The sequence below is a fragment of the Amphibalanus amphitrite genome, unplaced genomic scaffold, assembly GCF_019059575.1.
Source record: "Amphibalanus amphitrite isolate SeventyFive unplaced genomic scaffold, NRLGWU_Aamphi_draft 000692F_arrow, whole genome shotgun sequence".
Classification (NCBI taxonomy): domain Eukaryota; kingdom Metazoa; phylum Arthropoda; class Thecostraca; order Balanomorpha; family Balanidae; genus Amphibalanus; species Amphibalanus amphitrite.
The window spans coordinates 1448-24315 of NW_024882186.1; the positions used below are offsets into that span (position 1 = coordinate 1448).

The 22868-nt window shown below is 58.6% G+C and overlaps 1 protein-coding gene across 1 annotated transcript in view; it reads right to left on the minus strand.

Moving 5' to 3' along the window:
* Positions 1–1864: 1864 nt before the first annotated feature.
* The window catches only part of LOC122364707 (dystrophin-like), a 141557-nt gene continuing 120553 nt past the window's right edge, over positions 1865–22868 (minus strand). Inside the window, exons 41-52 of the mRNA XM_043335356.1 lie at positions 22594–22717; positions 19917–20083; positions 9483–9685; positions 8649–9197; positions 7511–7596; positions 6874–7201; positions 6367–6478; positions 5630–5749; positions 5261–5379; positions 4654–5056; positions 4220–4340; positions 1865–2537 (exon numbers count right to left, since the gene is read on the minus strand). Of these exons, the coding sequence (XP_043191291.1) occupies positions 2455–2537; positions 4220–4340; positions 4654–5056; positions 5261–5379; positions 5630–5749; positions 6367–6478; positions 6874–7201; positions 7511–7596; positions 8649–9197; positions 9483–9685; positions 19917–20083; positions 22594–22717 (2415 nt within the window). The 3' untranslated portion in view covers positions 1865–2454. The remainder of the gene's footprint in view (positions 2538–4219; positions 4341–4653; positions 5057–5260; positions 5380–5629; positions 5750–6366; positions 6479–6873; positions 7202–7510; positions 7597–8648; positions 9198–9482; positions 9686–19916; positions 20084–22593; positions 22718–22868) is intronic.

Sequence of the window (22868 nt, forward strand, 5' to 3'; positions counted from 1 at the left end):
AGTATCTGAGATTGGAAATAACATCATAGACAAATCATTACCGACATTGATAGGTAGGACATACCGACAGTAGCGGTGGTGCGTTTCTGCGGTGGTCTGGTGAAGAGCGGTGACGATGCCGGCACCAACACCAGCACCAGGACCAGCACCGGTAGTGGCAGCGGCATCGGCAGCGGCCGGCCGGTCATCTGCGGACAGAATTCCAGAATTATTACTCTTAATAGTCATTAGCAGTCTTGCACGTCAGCACGTATGTATGTACGATAGTTACGCCTATGATTTATGAATGACACCGAAGCCCAGCAACATTGATGACCAGGAATATTGACCGTCCCCTGACCCCCGAGGTCTGAAATCCGTACCGGCTCCCGACGCATACGGTACGTTACTGACCTAACCGCGGGCGGCGGGTGGTTTAGGTACTATAACTTCGGATGGGTCACTGGCAAGCGGCAAACCCTGGGCGATTTACTGTCAAACTCAAAATGATCACAACTGGCGCTTGCCGGTAACGGCGTTACTAATCGATGATTATTACCTTCTCAAAGGCGTGAAGATCAGGACTCTCAAGTCAGTCGGTAGCACGGGGAGGCGGTGACGGCCCGATGGACTCAGCCTGTCCACAGCACAGACTTGGGACGACTATTAGATACGTCTGCCACAGAGCACAGCCTGTCCCGAACACAGTTGGCACAGGTCCTGGTCCCGGGCAATGATCAACAATAGCAAGCACTATGGTTGATTAGCAATAGCGCTGAGCGTCGCCTGATCCGCCTAGCCCGTAACACCGTTTCCGATCTCCGGTAGTCACCCCTCACTGACTCCTCACTTCGTCACTTCCCACGACTGTCTTTAATCTCGAGCTAACCTTATCGACATCTAAACGGCACAAATGCCTCTGATCTCCAGTCATTCCTCAACGAAGGCCATGACCTCTCGGCTCTCACTGACGCCTTTGACCTCGGGCCACCTCCCTCTGACCTAAGGCTCGCTTCTATCACAGCCCCTCCTAACGACAGCACAGACGACACGCACACGTCCCCCTCCGATCATCGGCGGCGTGCTGTCCCCACGGCGAGCCGCCGCCGACTGACTGCCGGGGGCGAGTCGGATCCGACGACAGCGACGTGGAGAGAGGGACGAGAGAGACAGAGAAGAGGAGCGAGCAGATCACAGGCACCGGGGATGAGCACGCGAGCGTATGGAAACGGAAAAACGAAAAGGGGGAAGATAGAGAGAGAGAGAGAGAGAGAGAGAGAGAGAGAGAGAGAGAGAGAGAGAGAGAGAGAGAGAGAGAGACCGCATGGAACGGGACACGGGACAGAACGGAGGGGCCGGAAGGGGGCGAGTGCCAGGACAGGGCAGATAATGTGACGACTGACGGAATGGGATGGAGAAACCTACTGGGAGATGAGAGAGCGACTATGAAGTAATGGCATGGACCGGACGAACGAGAGGCCAGACGACACAGAGAGAAGGGACGGAAGGGAGGGGAACAACGGAACGGAATAGACGGGATGGAACGAAAGAGACGGAACGGAACAGATAGATTGAACATGACTAGGCAAGGCCGAACATGACCGAAAATAATACCGAGAAACACCCGGCGAGATGGGTACACGATAAGTCGACAATGATGAGAATGGGACGTTACGAGACACGGCATGTTGAGTATTTACAAGCAACTCCGGAAAATAACGCCAATACTAACTTTCAACTTTCTTTTCTTTTGGACCTGCCAGCCTAACGTGCAGCCAGAAAGCTGCATAAAACCTACAAAGCTGTGGCGTGAAAACGCTTCGAACATGTTTCTACCCGTAGGACTAATAAAGAAAACAAGAGCCATCGTTCTCAAACGCACCAATCATCTGTGACGATTTATTTCATTCTCTGGGAGACCGGTCGCAGGAAATAAAAGTAATCAACAACGTCCAACGATTCACCTCAGTACAGCTCCGGGAATCATGTCAATGAGATTAAAATGATCTTCTAGCACATTATTTGTTCTCCATTGGGTCCGCTAGCAAGCTCACTACGCACATAAATAAACAGACTATCATTATAGTGGTGATAACTGCGCAAGCTATTACAAAATTATTGAAATCTCTGGCGTCGGCCGCCGCCGCGACAGGCGGCCTCTATCTCACACTCTCCCATTCGCTGTGCACGCACGTGTGTGTATGTGTGTCTGTGTGAGTGTTGTATCTTCTGACGGTCAGTCTGACCCGCCCGGTGCCCTCGGCACGCCGAACTCGCACCGGCACGGCGCGCATGGCCGCGATATGTGGTGATTGGAAGCAAGTTTAGCTGTGATATTGTACGTGATATGCCACATGACGCCTCAACACTTCATCGTATCAAAGTTTGCACATAAGAGGACACCAAAGATTAGTAACAGTCCAACAACATGCGCCGGGCGCGGCCGACAGCGCCACTCGGCGGCAGCAGCCGCAACTACTGCTTTGGTCGCTCCTCGGGAGATGGCTCTTCGTCCGTCATCACGTTGACCAGCTCGCCGACTGCTTTACCCAGGTCTCCTGCGGAATAGAAGACAACGGTTAGAGAGGTTACCAGAGCAGCGTCACCCTACGCCACTGATGGAGTGCAATGGTCTGCTATGGGCCCCACGGCGGCTGCTTGACGGATGACTGATAAACAAAATACGGAGAGCAGACCGAAAAATGGCTGGTAACAGACGAATTTTTCTTCCTTAGCTTGGCGAAAGTTCACACAGCTGCCCTGCCCTTTAAACGTACAATTCAGATCGAATGTCAAGCAACGAAACGGTGATGTCTGTAGGCGAGACGCATGCACAGCGATCACATACATTACAAAATCAAAGGTTATCACACGGATGCAAAGCCTAAGATCGGGGGTTATAAAACATCCGGTCAGATACGAGACGGTCGATGTGTACAAACATGCGTGCCATATGCAGCTCTCTGAATTGCGTACTTCTAAGACCTAAAACATGCCGCAAAAGTATGGAGATTTGTGGAATACCGCATCGATCTTCAGTCATCATTACAGCTCGGCCAGATATAAACTGAAACAGGTGTCCAACGGCATGCATACGCCAGACGGCGGTAGAGCGGCCGGTCGGCCGGCCACTCCTCTGCCGCCTCAGAGTTGACGTATAGGCCGCAACAGCCAACAGAGCATCCCCTCCCCGTCGTCACCACACAAACGGCACGACCGCGTCAATCACCGATCAAACCATGCTGAGCTATATACAGGGCAGGTCACTCTTCGAGTCTTCACTACAGGAAGGCGAACAACTGGCACATGCTCAATGTTCAGCGTCAGGGCATTGGGGGCGCCATCTGGGCCCAGATGGTACGGGGCGGGTGCAACTACGGACGACTCAAGCCAAACCACTGCACGCCTGTCTAGGAGCCCGGCCGGGCTATGTCACAGGCAGTCGGCAGGCCGGCCGGGCGGGGGTCACAGGCAGTCCGGCCGGCCGGGCTGCTCTCCGGGAGGGCGGTAGCCCGCCGTCCGCCGTCGCCGCTCTACCTGCGTATGAGAACAGGTTGCCCACGTAGTCGGCGGGCCGGGGGTGGGCGTGCACCAGAGGGTTGTAGACGGGAGCCGGCGGCGGTCTCCCGCTGGTCGGCAGCGCCAGGTCGTCGGGCCGCGGGTAGTCGGGCCGCACGTAGCTGCGCAGCTCGTGCAGCTCGCGCATCTCTCGGCCGACCGAGAGCCGGCGCACCTGGCGCTCGAGGCTGGCGCGCGCACCGTACTCGGGAGCCGGCGGCGGGAACCGCTGAGGGGACGGCTCGTGGCCGCCGCGCTGGGAGCCTGCGGTCACAGCGCGCCGCACCGCTCACACCACTGGAGCCGCGCACAGCGAGACAACACCAGGCACCAACAACAGCAGCGGCACCAACACGAAGAACTTACACCAATGTGCACTATTCACAAATAACTTACGCTTATAAGAGCACCCAAGCGGAACCAGAAAAAAAGAACAAGTGCCATACATAGACCCAATATTAGGCCCGCACCACGAGTGTGAGGCACACACAAACATAAAAGGAAGCCACACAGCGACTAGCAGATAGGAGAGAACCAGCACCACCCCCGCCCTAATACCCTCACCAACAGCACCACCACCACCACCACCACCACCACCACCACCACCACCACCACCACCACCACCACCACCACCACCACCACCAACAGCTTCCCTCCAACCACGGCCGGCCGCTCTACTGACCTTGCCGGGGCAGTGATCCGCCGTTGGCGCGCGCTGGCGAGTCTGTGGCCAGCTGGGAGGCAGTCACTGAGCGGGTCTGCAGGGTCCCAGTGCGGGAGAGGCTGCCGCTGCCGCCGCCGCCCTGACAGACAAGACGGAAAGTGTGACACATACAGACCAATTATTACATTGAGACAACAGGCACGCATAGTACCTCACGAAACAGTCCGAACATAGCAAGCCGTTTGACAGCTGAGCCATGATAAAGCATCATGATAAAGCGCAATTTCGTCACGTTCACGTCGCAGATGGTAGCTGACAATAGTTAAAAATGCAAACCAGAAACCTTATATCATTTTCAAATTAATCGTAACTATGAGCAGACACCGGCAGCTAAGGCAGGACCGGGCAGGAGCTGTCTGAGTTACCAGTCACCGGTCAAACGGCCTGCCTACCTCGTCCAGCAGGCGGCGCAGCTTGCTCAGCTGCTGCTCCAGCTGGCGGTTGTGCTCTTCCAGCACCTGCATGCGCGTCTCCAGTCTGCCCTTGTGTTGCCGCAGCAGGCGCGCCTCGGTCAGCATCTCGCGGTCGCGCGGCCCGGCCGGCAGCTCAGCGGGCGCCGGGCCAGCGCTGCGCAGACGCTGGTACTCGGCCTGCAGACACTTGTTCTCGTCCTCCAGCTCTCTGATCATGGTCTCCAGCTGGTGGCGCTGGCTGCCGTCGATCTCGCGCACCAGCTGCACGGGGCTGCAGGGCACGGCCGCGCCGCCGCCGCCGCCGCTGCCGCCGCCCGACGCACAGCCGTTACTGGTGTTCAGACTGTGGCAGTACTGCATGATGAGTTGGTGCTCGTCCTCGCTGAAATAAAATGGAGGGAGAGGCGAGGTCAGAGGGCTGAGGCTGACATCCGTGACAGGCATGGGCTGTAGACCAGCGCAACTCATTAACATCTTACACCAGTCCCTATAGACCTCGAGCAGAACTCCTAACATTTTCCCTTCCTTCCGTCAAGAGAGGGGAGCACATAGTTGCTGTGACAGCACAGGCCGCAGGAAGCCTCACCTCTCTGGGGTGGAGAAGTTGTGCACGTCGGTGTCGGAGAAGCGCGAGCTGTTGAACATGTGCCCCCTCTCGGGTGACTGGTGCTGCGGGGAGGCGGTCGGCGACTCCAGGGCGTCCCCCTGGAGAAACGGTGGGGTTAGACGCGGCGACCGATACATCACGCCCAGACAAATCTCGCTATACAACAGTGAGCACTAACAAACATACAGGCCATAGAGGCACAGTGAAAAGGAATTGGTAGCCATTGGTAACAGGGCTCAGCAGCTTATTTCACACATTACCTATCAAACATTACGTCCTACCTATCATCAGTTCTCAATCTCCCTTCATTTCACGAAACAACTGCACCGCGAGTTGACCGCGACTTACCTCCAACACAGTCTGCACCGGCAGGTAACCCAGCTTAGGGTGCTTCTTGAAGTAGCGCTTCGACTTGAACTTGTTACGCAGCGACTTGGTGAAGTCCTTGATGTCGTCACTGGATGAGCTCTGTCGGAGGAGAGGGGGAATAAAGGTATGTTACATGGTCCCCCTATGTAATGAACCTCTGGGGAGATTGTCCGTCTCCTGAGCCGACCCTCGGTGATGCGAGCCCGGTTAAAATCGCTTCCCTTTTCACTGATCATTCATGATTAGGATAGTTTTCAGTCGTTTCAGTCGTACTTTTCATTATAGGCCAGTTGAAATCGTGGGGCTGTGTCCATCATAAGGCCAACAACTTTTCCTGTTTAGCCGATTCCCCAAATGCACGGAGAGGTCAGGGCCTGCGCAGTGCGCACCACGCTTCGCTCATCGTGTCCTTGCGCTCAGACTCCATATATCATTCAATGATTGGGGTGGGGGCTAAGTTGATGGGGCTAAATTGATAAAAATTGGGTCCAGAAAAAAAGACCGCTAGAAGACCACTAGTGACCAAAAACCACCAGATTTATCATATCAAAGTTAATTACGTCAGTGGGACAGTGAGCCTACGGCTCTCCCATAAACTCCAGACCGGCACTGCCAGTGGTCACAATACGCAGTCTGAAACAGCGATCATTTCACGCACACTGAACCTGTCGACGATCCGGGAGGACAGACGGGCGGCGGTAGGGCGCGCCACTTACCTCAGTACAGTACTCGTGCATCGGATGCGTCAACTTGTGACTCTTGGAGACGCGCCCGGTGAAGAAGCACTCTTGGCACATGTCGAAGTTGAAGCACTTGAGACACCGGTACCTGAAGAGAGAAGGGGAGTTACGTCACCTGAATAGGGCTGGAAACAAGGCCCGAGCGGTTAGCTCTTACAAGTGGCGTGAATAGACTTTAACAGTACTGGATGCAGTTCAGCTTGCATTAATTAGATGTGGATACCCAGCTCTGACCGCAGTCGTGTCCTTCTCATCTTGTGGTTGCTAGATGCCCGTCATACTACTAAAATAAAGCAATTTGTAAAATTATTTTCCACGGCCCAAGAGCGTAATCCCGGATCCCGGACGGGAGACGATTCATTAGCTAAACGCCCAGCTAAACCGCATCGTAGTTTGGCATTATAGCCGTGTGGCCAGTGAAACAAGAAAGCAGTCCTACCCACGTTCAGGTCCGGCGCATCCGACCCCCACCCGGGCGCGCACCTGAAGCCGATGATGGGGTACTCCTTGCAGACGTTGCACTTGGCCTGGTGGCGGGCGCGCTCGGCGCCGGCCACCCGGTGCAGCACCGGCAGCCAGACGACGCTCTGCGGCTCGGCGCGCAGCCAAGCCAGCAGGTGGACGGCCTCGATCGTCTCGCGCTCAGCGCCCGCCTGCTGGAAGCAGCTGCGCACCGACGGCTCGATGTTGGAGCCGCCGAACGCGGCCACCTCGCCCAGCTGACGCGGCAGCTGGATCAGGTCGTGCAGCAGCAGGCCCAGCTTGCGCTGGTCGGCCTGGCGCTGCGGATCAGCGATCAACCGGAACATGTCTGGAGAGGGGCACAGAGAGCGTCAGATGAGGGCGCAGCTGCATGCTGGGAGATCAGAGGGAGGGGGCGCCGTGGGACAAGGGCACACCAGGTACAAAAATGAGCCAGCGATATGTCCAAACCGGTAACTATTAATCAACAGCGATTTGCACTGAACCCACAAGGTACTTCACGGGATAATGATCACAAACAATCACAAATCTCTAAGTTAACCAATGACTCGTTACCTTAGAACATCCGTAGTCGAAAACGGATGACTAAGGTTACACGACGCCCGTCTGGCCCCCCAATGCACCGGTCAGTACTCACAGCGGTATTTCTCCTCCAGGTGACCCTTGGAGAGCGCCACGATACCGACTTTGAACGAGAGCACCCGCAGCTGCCCCGTCCGCTGGCTGTGAGACAGAGGAACACCGGTCAGTAACAGAACTACCGAGCACCGCCACGATACCGACTTTGAACGAGAGCACTCATAGCTGACCCGTACGCTGGCTGTGAGACAGAGGGCGCGCGGTGGTCAGGAGCGGTCAAGGGCGCTGCCGTCCAAAGGCAAAACCGCATATGTCGGGTCAGGTCATGACCCGACATATGCGTTTTTGCCTTTGGACGGCAGGGCGGTCAGTGGACCGACGGCCGCCGCCAGTGATAGACTGACACGAGATCGCAAATAACGGTAAACGACCGATGGACAACGCCGACACTTCATATTAACTGTTACACAGCTTTTATGGCGTTATAAAAAATAAACTTCAAACCACAACTAGTTTTGCGTTAAAAAAAAACACCTAGTCATAAATGGCGCACTAATGGACATCAATAAAAAGCGAACAATAACCCCGAACACATGTAGCTGCTGTGCTTGTTTACGGTTTTCCTTATATTAATCATGGATGCATTTCAACAGACTGTTATATAACGGTTTGTAAGGCTGCCATCCAGCCAGGAAAAGGCCAGAGCGGAAACAACAGCAGAAATCATCAACCTTCCAGAATTAACACAATGTCTCTCCTCGACACCTAGTTCAACATGGTGACACGAGAGGCAAACCAGCCAGTTCAAACGCTCATTCATTATCAATGTAGTCAGTCTCCATAATGTATATTGATTGCCCAGCCCCACACCACCGCGTCTCCTCCTGAGCCCCAGTCTGTATATAAGTCCCGAATATGTAAACAGCCCGCGCACCTCCCGTATAACAGAGTTTTACAGCGGCGGCGCGGCGGGACGCCTGCCGTCTCGGTCCCACCCTGGCCGCCTCACGCACCTCTCTCCGCGCCGCTCATTGAATATAGAGAGTGGCGCCGCCCCGCGCGGCCGCGGCGGAGCCTCAGACGGACCGTGAGTAGTGAGGGGCGGGGTCGACATACTACAGCGAGCCGTTTGGAGGGCGGGACAGCCCGGTAAAAGGGCCGGCTGAGTGCGCCCAGGTGGCCCGCCTGCCGCTCACCTGTCGTAGACGTTAAGCAGCCAGTTGAGGCAGAGGTCCAGACACACCGGCATGTCCACCTGGTCGTTGCTCTCTGCCGCGATCGTCTCGTACAGCGTGGCCAGCACGGTCAGCATGTCCGGCACGTCGATCAGCTTGTCGTTCTGGGCGCGCAGACCGTGGCCGTCGAACGCTTCCACAGCGTGTGCGAGCGGCAGGTGGTGCAGCGCGAGCCGCCGCTGCAGCCGGCGCAGCTTCAGCGAGGTGCGGTAGGCCGAGAAGCGGACCGTGTTGAGCTGGGCCATGCCGTGCATCAGCTCGGCCAGCGCCGGGTGGTCCCACTGGGTGCGCTGCGTGCTGTGGTTCATGTAGTAAGGCACGTGGTTGGCGGCCGTGCCACGCTCCCACGGCGGCTCCACCGAGCGGCCCAGGAAGCCGTCGGCGGCGTGCGGCGCCGGCGGACGGCCACCGGCCACCTGCCGGTACCGCTCGTCCATCGCGGCCGTCAGAGACTTCATGCGGCCGTTCAGCGACTCCAGCCGCGACAGCTGCGCAGAGTTCAGCGGCACGCTGAGGGACGGGAGGGGCGGCGTCAGAGGGAAGCTGGGAGTCAGAAGGTATGTGGTCCCAGATCACAGGTCAGTTCTTATACATGATGGACGAAACACATCGACAGACGTGACTCCGAGAAAACACACGATTCATAACATGATTTGGAACCACAACACAACTCTATTTTGCTCAGACCCTCACTGAAAAACAATCACAACACAGCTGAACGATCGAATATTGTGGGATCTGATTCTGAGGGTTATCTGACTGACCAGCTGCAGGTCTGACTGCGACGTAACTGACCTGTTGGCGGCCAGCCGTGCCGCCTGGTCGTTGATGTCGTCCAGGCCGCGCTGGGCGCCCACCAGCTGGCTGCTGATCTGCTTGTACTGCGTCACGTCGCCGTCCGTGGTGACGCCGTCGTCGCTCCAGCTGCCGCGCGCCGCCTCCGCCGCGCACACACGCTCCTCCACGTCGTTCATACACTTCTCCAGCACGTGCATTTTCTGCGGGACACAGGGCAGTGGGCGTTAGAGACAGGAGCGGCTCAGCACGGCCGGCTCCGGGCCGAGCGGAGGCCCCTCTGAGGACAGCCCTAGAGACACTCCCGAGCCGGGGCGGGGCGGGGCGGGGCGGGGCGGGGCGGGGCGGGTCGTCGGGTCGGCGGTGTCGTCCTGTCGAGCTCGGCAGAGACGGAGCGCGCGCTGCCGGCCGTCTCAGCCGCTCCTGTTATCCAATTGGGTGTAATTGGAGCAATGGCTCAGCCGAGAGTGACTTGACGCCGCCAGCCCCGCCCGCTGGGGGAGCGCGCCTCCGAAAACCCGAGTACGGGCGCACTCACAGCGACTTGAGGCGTGTAGCGAGCAGGCAAACGCACAACGGCACCGATAGTGACAGTAAAGCAACTCATAACCTTGTACAAGGTCAGGTCAGGTCAGGTCAGGTCAGGTCACAGAGGAGTGCTCGCGATGATCTGTACGCTGCTTCCCTAAATACGGTAAGTAGGCAGGGGCACAGGGCTCACTAAATTGGATTCCATTGATTGTGTAATCTATCTATTCATTAATGGTGCAACCTATTTCCCGAACCTTTTTCTTGCGAATTGCCAGAAAAGTCGGCATGAACTTTGGAGCTAACCTAGATGCAACCAGCATTCTCCTGTTGCACATTGCTGCTAGGGTTCTAGTCTTTTGGTTGGATGGGGGGTTGGATGGATGTCCGTGAAGTTATCCCATCAAGGATATGAGAAGTCCCGTCCATCAAAATCAGTGTTGCCATGCCACTCTGCATGATGTTCAAAGTTGTGGTGCCACTCGGCGCACCGGCTCCAGCGATATTTGGTCTGGTGGCTGTGGCTGCTCAGCTCGGGCAATCGGTGCCGTCAACCCGTGACAGGTCATCCCGTGCCCTGTGGCCAGCTCAGTCCGTGCCATGTAGCGGGTCACGGACTGTCGCCCCGTGCCGTGCGCACAGGGTTGATCTGTCCACAGCCCGTGTCGTATAGCAGATTTGCTCCCTTGCGATGTAGCGAGGTCAGCCCGCACCATGTGTCAGGTCACTCCGCCTACAGCTCGTGCCGTGTAGCAGGGTCAGCCCGTGCAATGTAGCAGGGTCACTCCCCTGCCGTGTAGCAGGGTCAGCCCGCGCCGTGTGTGTCGGGTCACTCTGTCCACGGCCCGCGCCGTGTGTGTCGGGTCACTCTGTCCACCGTCCGTGCCGTGGGTGTGAGTGGGTCCGGCGCGGCCGTCGTATAGCGCCGTCTGGCCACCTCATCACGACGGCGCGCTCGTAAACTGACCGCTGACGGCCGCCGTAAGCCGCGCCGTGAGCCAGCCGCAGCCGGCCGCAGCCGGCCGCCCGGATCTCCGCGCTGGCAGTGGCCCGGGTCGGTAGGTGGTCGCCAGTAGCACCCACGTCAGGTCCGCCCACCGTAGATGGGCCCCCAGGCAAGGACCCAGTAAACATGGTGATTCACAATCACTCCCTTGTGATAGAATTTGTGCGAGCAGCGAGGGTCACCTTCCCATAGGCTACCGCTTAGTTGCAGAAAGAACATAGGTTGAGCGGACCATCCCTGTGCAGATCTCGGCGTCTTAGCTACTACAGGCAGAGGAGAAAAAAACACTGCACAGTGCACATTGTTATACATCGCATCGTGTTGACTGTTTCAGGAAAGTCGCTGGTTCCCGGTCGCAGGTTCCCGTGATCGGCCATCAGCAGCGTCTACTAATAACACCAACCCATCGGGCGGATCCCATGGCCGATATCGCCCCCGGTGGCAGGCCGACACACACAACGATCGGGAGGATCCAGGTCACCATTGCGGAGAGCTCAGAAATCCATCGCACCCGGTCCCGGATCATCAAACGCGATACAGCCGGGAGACGAACTCCCTCGTCGTCGGCATTATACCGCACCAACAGATTGACGCGGCGCCAACAAATGACGACGGTGGAGAGAAAACGCCGGATCTAACTTGGCCGGGCATTGTTAGTCTCCATACCGCGCGCACTCCTCGCAGCCAAACAACAGAAAACTACCGGAACTCGCCGGCTCGCTGCGGAAGAAACAAAGTAGAGTGGAGAGGCGCCGGGCTGAGGGCCGCGCTGACAATGTGCGTAGGGAGCCGCCGCGGCCGTCCGTCCTCCCGGCAGCCCTGGAGGAGCGGGACAGCGAGGCCCTCCCTCCCTCCCTCCCTCCACCGACTACAAATGAGTCGGCATTTGATCTGTCGGGGCCGGGCGGCGGCGGGCGAGGTCGGTCGGGAGCCTCTCATTTCTCGTGTGTAACATAGGGCCGGATTGTGTGGGCCGGCAGCGGCGCAGATGACTGGTCCAAATGGGAGAGCTCTCAGCACGGCCGGCCGCCTCCGATGGCGCGCTGCATAATTAGGTGTCGGGCGGACCGGCCGACCAGCAGCCGCCGCCCGTGCACCGCAGCACGGAAAGACACGGACAGAACACGGCTGTACGGGAGTGGATAAACGGAATACCAAGTAGTTATTGATAACCACACATACCTGTACAAATGGTCAGAACAGACGGCCGTACATACAGAAACGTGCTGCCGGAGGAACAGATTCAGGGACATGGAATGCCCGACAGGCACGGACTATGGTGTATAAAGGGAAATAGACTCAGATTGAGATCCCTTGGTGGTTTTCACTTATAGCCCGCGTTAAACAAATTCCATGCATCAGTATGCACCTGGGAAGTAAATAAACGAAAATGGAGAGGATGCACGGGCGGACAGACGAACAGGTGGTCACACGGGTCAGCGGACAGCGGAGTGCCTCAGCCGTCACTTGTCAGTTGGCCAATGGCCAGCGTTCCCTGGTCGGTCAGCCTGACGGTCCCCGGCGACACCTGTGGGTCCCACTTCGCTCCTCTGGTGACCACCACTTCACCCACGTATACAGACGCAGGATATGTTAAGCAGCATCCTCTTCTCACGCTTTCACTGGTCGTTTCCATCAGCTAAACCGTAGTTAGCTAGCCGTTTCGACGCCACACCACTGGGTGAGGACGGCACGGCTCCGGGCTCAGATCTCACAGCTTGGCCACACCTTCGTCATCTGTCTGATCACGATCAGTCGCGACTCTTCTTCATTCTGCAAGGTCACTACGCAGGCCACGTGCCGTCTGCGTGGCGCCGGGCGACCATCAGGGGTAAACTTCCATTGTGAATACGGCCACAAAAATAACTCGTTACCGTTACTCCTACCCCTACCCTTAACCCGTGATTGTGAATACGGCCACAGGCGGTGGGCTTCCAGTTCCACAGACAGATCACGGCCAACCGTAGGGTTCCTCCTGACCTGGCTGTTTGGTTTCTCCAGCCGCGAGCCTCTGCATAGTCCACCTGACAATCAGGTCATCGCCTCCCAATCCGCAACGTGCGGCGCGGACAACATGCTGAAAGTTCCAGCCGCTGGAGATATCGCAGCTCACATCTACTCCACAGACGGTCCGTGGGCTGCTATGGCATGTCCACCACGGGCCCTTACCGCACAACGCAGGAACCGAAACAGTTTAGACCACCGGGAGTCCGAACAAGGATCATCACTGCGCGGACCTTAGCGAGCGCCCGACGTAAGTGGCATTGGCCGGCGCGATCCTCGTCGATCAGCCGTAAGTCATTGGCCATTAGTTAACTGGCCATCGGGCGCGATCAGCGGCACTGATCCGGCCGTGAGCGGCTCACCAGTGATGCCGGCCGTCGACGGACCACCAGCCTCAGAGCGGCAACTTAATGTCTCCGTGATGGCCGGTCACCGAGGCTCCGGGTGCCGGACCGAGCTGCTAACGGGCGCCGAGTCAACACGGTGGCTGCACGGATCACCGGAGGATCAGCCGGGCCGGACACTGGCGGAGCGGAACGGCGGCCACCGGGGACGGATCGAGATGGGGGCACAGGGAACGGAAAGAAGGGGCACAGGAGACGGACGGGGGGGGGGCAGAAGACAGACAAAGGGAACACAGGAGACGGACGGGGGGGGGGCAGAAGACGGACAAAGGAGGCACAGGAGACGGAGAGAGGCGGACAGTCACAGGGAATGAATAGAGGGAGCGACAACTTTCCTCGCTAGCGTTAGCGGTCTACCTGTCTCAAAACTCCGTAATTTAGAAGACTTCATTTGAGTGGAAACGTTTTCAAAGAAAACGGCCTGGGTAATTCCAGTTGACATGGTATCACATGCATAAGTATCGGTATGTATGGATTCCGAGAATTTTACCATACTTATCACTTACTGGGTTCGACATGACACCGCAACGTAGGTTCATGAAAAACTCATGGATTCTGCATAATCTATGTGGGTTAGGCTAACTAATGAGCGCTCCTCGCGTATTTTAATGTTCTTGATTGTGACCGAACGATTGCCTATCGTCCAGAGGGAAGCTGGAAGACCAGATGTTGCACCAAAATGTTGGTGATGGTGGATGTTTATGTGTTGCGTTTCAGGCAGCTGTTGGATTTATGCATTGAGATGTGAGAAGCTAAAGCAGTTTGTTTTCATTTGGACCGTGCAATGCTTCGGCAAGTTCACCTATGGATCCAACCCCGTCCCTGCCAACTGCCGCACGCTGAAACGCCAACTTGAACTACCAAACCTGAAACCAGCGCCTCCCTGGAGGACGGCGCACCAATCCGACCACTCCGCGGCCGACACCGCACGCCGGGGCTGTCCCGCGGGACCGGCGCGCTGTCAGTGAGCCCACCTCTCGCACCCAGAAGGTATCGGCGTCCCTCTCTCTGGAGGTCGCGCTGGCGCCGCGCCGGGGCTGTCCCGCGGGACCGGCGCGCTGTCAGTGAGCCCACCTCTCGCACCCAGAAGGTATCGGCGTCCCTCTCTCTGGGGGTCGCGCGGCGCGCTGTCAGTGAGCCCACCTCTCGCACCCAGAAGGTATCGGCGTCCCTCTCTCTGGAGGTCGCGCTGGCGCCGCGCCGGACCGGCGGCGACGGCTGGCACACGGCATGCTGCCGGGGGACAGGTGCTGGAGAGGCCTCTCCGGTGGAAGGCGGCGGCGCCGGCGGCGTCTGAGCCTCGGGCGAGCGGCGCGTCCGTCGGCGGAGTGTCAGCAGCAGCGGGGAGCGCGGCGGCCGGCCGTCCGGAGCCGCCAGCTCGGCATAGCCGTCCACCGAGCTGAGGGCGACCAGCGTGGCCGCCGGGCCGAGCGGGCTGCGGCCGGGCGGCGGCGACTCGGCCGACCAGCCGAACACCAGCAGCGACGAGCTGGCGGCCGGAGAGTGCGGCGATCCGAGCTCGGCGAGCCGCAGCGGCGAGCGCCGGCCGGCCGGGCCGCGCTCCGAGCTGCTGGCGGCCGCGGCCGGCGCCGGCGGCGGCGGCAGAACCAGCCGCGGCGCCACGGCCAAGGTCGCAGGCCGCGCCGGACGAACCTCCACCGACACCTCCATGGCGGGTCACATGGCGCCGCCGCCCGCAGTCCGCCCTCACACCGGGTCACCACTGAGCACTCGGGCGGGTCACCACCTCAGGTCACCGCCGGTCAGCCGCCGCGCCGGCCTCCGCGCGCACTTTCACTGTCCGGCGGCGGCGTCTCACAGGTGCGGCCGGCCCGTGTCGCGGCCGGCGGTCGACTGCGGCCGGCCGGCCGGCCAGGTGGGCGCCCCTGGACACTGTTTGTGCGTGTAGCCGCCGGCGGCGCTCCGCCGATCCTATCTGTGGCGTGCGCTCTCTCTTCCCCGGGCCGCCTCCGCTGCCGCGCCCCGCCGCGCCAGACAGATACCGGGGCGTGATCCACCCAAGATTACTTCACTACTTGTCCTCCCAGCTTCTACAGTTCACCACTGGACCGAAATATGACACAGTTTTTCGAATGACCTGGCCTGGGCGCCAGGTAACCTTGCCCAGCTGTCAGGTGACCTCGTCCAGCCATCAGGTGACCTGGGATTCACTATAACCAGGCAGCCATTTTTTTCTGAAGGTACGAAAAAGTTTGCCGAGGAGTAATCCAATGCAGGGAATCGACTAAAAAAAGTTGGTGGCGCCTGTTGTATCATGTGACCCATCTTGTTGTGAACATCGGACAACGTGGGCCTTTCGTCAGGTGCCCTGACTGCTCTATGCGCCCCTCCTGACGGGGAGGGCCGATGACCCTCGCCGAGGGCGTGACTGGATCACAGAGGTCACCCGCTGAGCGCTCCACGACAACACACACATAAAGTGGCGCGGCGCGACAAAAAACGGCGCGGGTGCGGACCGTCGCCGCTGCGCGCCGGGCCGGGACGCGGCGGGGCGCGGCTCGGCCGGCAGCGCGAGCCGCCGCTTACAGCATCTCGCCATCTCGTCGTTATCGGAAATTGCACCTAGTTACCGGCTCGGAACCGCCCGCAACGAGCCGGACCCGCCCACACAAACCACAGACTCGCCAGCATCGGTACCGGCCTCGCCAAAACTGCTATAAATTCACACCTACTTAGTAGCACCAGCCTCACCTACTTGAGCCATAGCCACACTATCCCATATCAACCCCACACATGCAACCCGAGCTTGCAAGGTGCTGCGCCATCCACTGTGACAGTAACACGGACAGGCAGGCAGACAGACAGACAGACGGTGGAGCTGACCAGTGACGCTGCGTGGGTGGTATAAGTATACTGCCATTTGCAAAGCTCCGACTGCGGACTGTAGGTGAGCAGCGACCCGCAGCGGCCGACACAGAGTGACGCGAACAGGGTGCTACGGACCGACACCCGGCGGAGGGGAAGGACGCTCCTTCGCCGCAGCGAGGTCAAGGCCGTGCCCCCCCCCCCCCCCGCAGCTGAACTCATCAGAACCCAGCAGGAAAGGCTGCGGCAGCGGCGCGGCGGCGCGGCGGCGGCGGTAGCGGCCTTGGCGCGTGGCGTCGGTGCCGGGTGATACGGCGGCGCCCGTACGGAGCGGCGCCGGCCCGTCACCGGACGGCCGTCCATATACGGCGGACACGGGCCGTGCCCGTGCAGAGCGGTATCGGCCGCCGGACACCGCGCCGCCCGGTGCACAGAGTCCGTACGACCGACCGGCCCGACCCGGCTGACCAGTGACCAGGGAGCTATGTCAGGTCAGACATGCCTCTCACACCCGCTGTGCCACTGCTCAGCGGCATGCAACGCTCCCAGTAGATGCCGCCGGGCCAGCCTGACCCGGGTCGTGACTGACCAGCCTAACTAGGTAGCCATTCCACCCCTTCCCAAGCCCCGGCCCGCGTCTGTAACAGCCGCGTGTCCCCACCGGTATGCAGGGAACACACGGACACACGTCAGCCTTTGGGTGAGCTATGGCCACGCTCAAGGGCGCTGTCCAACATCAATCAATTGAACTCGAACCGACCTGTTACATGCGATCTTACGGGATCCATAGCGCACACCACTGTGACTTATAGGACGACCCAAAAAACTCTGAATATCTTCCAATGTCGTAAAACTTCACCATGAGCTACTACATGTTTAGGGCGTCATAAATCACATCTCAGAGTCGCTATGCGGTTCGACTATCATCTGGCGTTCGACCACTTCTGTCAGTCATCGCTGTTTCGCTGCATCTCATCGCAGAACAATAGACCAACGGCTCGTTCAGTGGGTCGTTTACTATAATGTCTGACATCCGTCACAGTTGAGTAGCACAATCATATAACTGCATTTACTTGAGGCATAAATACGGCGCATGCACACTGGTCCTGTACAGGTTGCGAGTATGATCGGGACTGGTTCTAATTTTTATCGACGGATGACGAACTACCCAGAAATTGCCTAACAGGTGCCATCGCCATGTTCAAAAGGATTGCTAATGCTTCAAAGAACTGTTCAGTGTCCATTCAACGTCGTCCATTCAACCCAACCTTCTCGATGAACATCTCTGCAGCGCTGGCCAACAAATCAATACGCACGGGCTCATAAAGTACCCAAGTCCTCCGCATTTTTGCTTCATCCTCTAGATTTCAAAGAAGCCGCGTAATCTGGTAGGATTCATGTTTGACTCGTGTTTCTGCTGCTGCTTACCGAACCAGGCGAAACGGCGCGGACGGCCACATTTAATGAAATGCCCGTACGGCTGAGCCGCCGCGAAGTTAAGCCCCAGCTATGACGGTTAACTGGCGAGTGCCCTCAGGCGGACTGGGTCGAGTTGGCGCCAAAGCCGGCGTGTCGCGCCATTATTCTCCGGTGGAGATCCAGCCGAGTAGCGCTGAGCTGCGGCCGAACAAGCCGCAGCCCAGAGCTGCCACAGCTCCACAGTTCTAGAGCTCAGCGGCAGGGACACACACGCCGAGACGGGCGCAGTGATGACTGTCAGAGAGTCCAACTACACAGTTCCCCTCCGCTCCATTCTACTCCAGCAACCCCTCCTCTCCCCTCTCTCCCTCTCTCCCTCTTTAACCCTCTACCTTACGTCAGCCGCGCCGGCCGACCAGCAGAACCAGCCGAGTTATCCCAATGAAGATCTGCCGTCCGAATTCAGCCCTTCTTGAGCCAATGGTTCCGCGGCCGCCGCCCGCCCCACGACGACTCCGAATCGGCCCGAAAATCCAGTATCGAGCCGGCCTATCGCGGAGCACGAGCGATCAGCCGACAAGCGAACCGACCCCGGGGATACACTTGGACAGTCGGCCTGATGGCCGCCGACGACCCGCCACGACAGAATCTTTTCAGACCGACATGGCCGGGCCCTTTTATGCCCACTAAACCGCGCCGAACTGGGCAATACGGATAAAGCCTCGGCCACATATTCTCCGATCGTAAAGGTGAAATCAGTGTCGGTCGGACGGCTCGGATCATAGCTGGTGAGAAATTCGCGTCCCGTCGGAGGGCGAACGCCGGAGGTTCGGCGCGGAGCCGTCGCTCGGAGGGCGGAGGTCGGTCAGCGGGCACTCATTTCCCCACCATATCCGAGCGCGGACCGTGTAAATTGCAGCGGCGGCATTCATCACGTCAAGGAGACGGCCGTCGGCGATCAGTCTCCGCACTGCCGGCCTGCCGCGGCGCCGGTTCATCGCGCCGACACACAGGGGTGGTGGGCTGACCCGGGGGCTGCCTGCATAACCTGTACTGGCCTGACCCCCCCCCCCCCTCCCCTAAGTCACAAACCCCACTGAAACATCTCGCTCAGATGGCCTGGCAGAGTGTCGGTCGGATCATCCCGAGAGCGATGTTTACAAACACATACTTCAATGCTGGGTCAGCCGTAGGGTGGCTCGACGGGCAGGCCTGACATGACATAGGGGGCGCTATGGCTGTTGCCTACCCGAGTAGTTGGACCTACCTGAACTATTGTCAGGGCAACCGACGGAAAGAGTAAAGAAGATAGGGATAGAGAGAGAGAGAAAGAAAGAGAGAGAGAGAGAGAGAGAGAGAGAGAGAAAGAGAGAGAGAGAGCGAGAGAGCGAGAGTGAGAGTGAGAGCGAGAGCGAGAGCGAGAGAGAGAGAGAGAGAGAGAGAGAGAGAGAGGGAGAGAGAGGGAGAGAGAGAGAGAGAGAGAGAGAGAGAGAGAGAGAGAGAGAGGGAGGGAGGGAGGGAGGGGAGAACGCAGCTCCGTCCATCACTGTCTCACCCACTCTCTTCCTCCCCGACGTGGCGCCCGGTCAGCCATCAGACGCCAATCGAATTAATCAGTTAATGAGCCAATCAGCCGCTCCGTCTAGACGGTCTGAGAGTGTGAGACGGTCCGGTGCCGTCTCCGGTGGGGCTGGCAGCCACAGGTGTGTCTCTCGGCGGGGACAGAACACGGACAGTCGCGCCGGGCCGGGTCCATCGACCGCAGAGCGGCGGGTCGCCGCCAGTCGCCGCCTCCGGGCGCGCTCATAAACCGTGGCAGAGCGACGACACCGGCGACAGACGGAGGCGGCGACAGGTAGAGCTGGCACAGCGGACAGCGAGCGCAGCGGACAGAGGAGACAGCACAGCGGACAGCGGGGACACGGGCAGGAGCGGCGACAGAGCCCACATAGCGGACAGCAACGAAAATGGACACGGGACAGGGGGACACGGGTAGAGGAGCAAGCACAGTGGGATACAGGCAGAGAGCGGCTTAGGGGACACAAATAGCAGAGTTAATACAACGGGACGTTGACGGAGGAAACATGGATGTTGGATATTTGCAACAAAGACCTTAGGAAAACGGACAGTGGAGTCTGCACAGCGAACGCAGACGGTGAAGCCAGGCGCCAGCACAGTAAGGTCAGCACAACTGGTGGACATATGATCTCCCCGTGGGAGGACTATCATACGCCGCGCGGTACTCACCACCAGTGTGGCGTCGATCTTGCGCCGCGCGGCGTCGGCCTGCTGGCGCAGCTCTGCCCACTTGTCGCCCAGTTTGGCGGCCTCCCGGCGGACGGAGCGCACCAGGTCGCGGGTCTGCTCCACGTCGGACCGGTAACCGCGACCGTCGCCATCCGCATCGCTGCGAGCTGAAACACGGCGCACGCAATAACAGGTTAGGTCAGGTCACATCAGATCAGCTAAGGTGTCAGGCCATGTCAGGTCAAAGCAGCTAATGTCAGCTCAGGTCAGGTCAAGTCACTTAGATCAGGACAGGTCAGGTAGGCTCAATTCAAGTCGCCTAAAGCATTATTCAAACATTTAGCTCGATTAATGCCAAGCCAGGTGATATTTGAACAGGTGAGTGCATCAGACCAGCCCGAACCCTCAGCCGGGTCCTTTGGGTCATGTCTCGCAGCTCTGACACCAACTTGGTTCACCTGTCTACCGTCGATGCGGAGTTGAGCGCCGCGAACTCCGTGTGAGCCAGACGGTAGTACATTCCCATCCGCTCAAACTTGGCTCGTCTAGTCCCGCGGCGGCGGTGTGCAGCGCCAGCGTCCCCCGCGCAGGGCCCAGGTGAGGGAAGGGGCGGGGGGAGCGTGTACGATCTGCGGTTAAAAACCCACCACCACCGCCGGGGCGGAACACTCGGGCAGTATCGGCGGCCGTTCCGAGTCGTTGGGACTCCCGGCACGTGCTAGCCCTGTGTCGGCTGGTCTGGAGAGGGATCGGGAGGGCGGGGAGGGAGGGAGGGAGAGAGGGAGTGTATCGGCTGGCGAGGAAATCACGCCCTGGGGAGCATTGGCCATCCCAGAGTCCACTCCACAACCCCGTCCTGTCAGCCACAGGTCCGGCGACGGTGGCGCTGAGCACCACCTCGCCGTACAGCGCAAATGGCGAGCAGTGCCACATACCAATGTACGAGATCGTTCAGTCGGTACCGGGACCTACAATCGAACGGGGAACCAGTCAGTACAGAGGACCGGCACTCAATCGGCTGGGGGATCAGTAGGTGCCAGCCCTGAAGAGTGATTAACTCGAGAGGGAGCATTAATATATAACACACCGGACAAGTACGACCAGAAGAGGTTCAATGGAAGCTCAGCCACTTCCGTCGTGGCAGTGGGCCATGCAGGTGATGGTCAATAAATAGGTAAGCAAGGCAGAAAATAAATCAATAAATGTAATTCATCAGGTTACTGCCGACATGAATATGCTGAGCAAAAGCACAAATACGCCGGCTACAAATAATAAGCTAGTCCTATCCATTTATCCATCCCTGAGTCGGTAATATCAAACTCGACTAGAGACATTTTTCCGAGAAAATAGCAGCCTAGCCCGCCACCCACACTGTACGAGCAAATCAAGAGCGATCTCAATGCCGCATAGGGCAGGAGAAGCAGATCAATGAGCATTGAGTCATGCTAATTTGCTCCACAGAAAAACAGACTCCGCTGACGTGAATGCTGGCCGCAGTCCGTGTTTTCGCCGAGGACTTCATCAGCCCCGTACCGAAGCCGCCATTCTGCGAGCAGCAGCACACTGAGAGTGGAGACGGCATTTCGGTCCGCCCGACCCGGGCCAATCAATGACCGCAGGGCGACGCCGGCCGCGGAATCGCGAGCAGAAGAAACACAAAATGAACGTCTCCCGGAAGGAACAGCAGAGACTCAGTCCCGGGAGAGGCGCGCTAACTTCGGCACTAACCGAGTCCGCTTCCGCCCCGGAAGGACCCACATGATACATTGTCACCGCACTGAAGTTAAGGCGATTAAAGCAATGGTTTGGTCGGTGCTGAGACAGCGAGTACCGAGAATCTGACACATGACCGGCACAGACTGGCAACACAAGAGCGCTGAACAGCGACCTGCCAGTGTCAGTTTGGAGCCGGCACCAACCCACGACAGCGTCACCATACCTAGAGACCGGTGTAGTGCAGAACAAAACACCTTCGGCGCTCGGCAGGTGAATTTCAAACACACTCCGATCGGACAAAGCGGATCACGGTTTTACGATTTTATGTTTGGACACTTTTGCTGCAAAACAGTGCCGTTTGGGGCCGCATTCAGGGCCCGACGCGCCCGCTGGCTCACAGATGCCATTATCCGCGACCGTTCGGCAGTCGGGACCGGCGCGGCGACCAAAGTTCAGCGCTCTCCGTGGGCTCAACAGGGGCCGGCGGCGGGTCCAAGCTGTCCCCGGGCGGCCGGGACGCGCTCGTTGCGCCCGGCTATGGCGTGCTCGGCCGGCGGCGACAGGCCCGCTCAGACAGCGCGGTCGTCCCGGGCTCCAGCGGGCGGCTCCCGCAGCGGCCGCCGAATACATTACCGTGATGGAGTCGGAAATTGGAGCCGGCTGCCGCCACCCAGCGATGCATGCATAATTCGACACCGACCTGACTAAACCATCCTCAATCCCAACCGCAAACTTCACACCTCGCTACACTATGCTTCAGCGCCGAGAATTTCAAGGCGTCAATGAATTCGCTCTGTCGAACTCTTGAAACCGCTCGACGGACTATGTAAACATCTCTTACATCGGCAGAAATCATCTCGTCTAGCGAGGATCAGAGACTGGCGGTCTCGGATCTCTCCGACGCTGGGCCGGGGGTTTACACAGGCTGAAGTGGATGGGTGAGTGGGGTGGGGTCTCTCACCCTCGCTGTCGCTGGACTCGGACAGGCCGGCCGCCTCTGCAGTGATGGCGCGCGCCGCCTTCAGCTTGCTGTCGATCAGCGCTTGCTTGTCGTCCAGCTGGCTCAGCAGGGAGCGGACGTCCTCCTGGACAGAAAGAAAGACAGTGATAAAGACATAGTAGCGATACACAAAGTCGACACAGTGATACACGCAAACACAGAGCCAAGGTGAGGCCGGTTTTCTCACACTGTGCGATGTATACTATGCAATAAATGCATGCATATTCATTATTCAA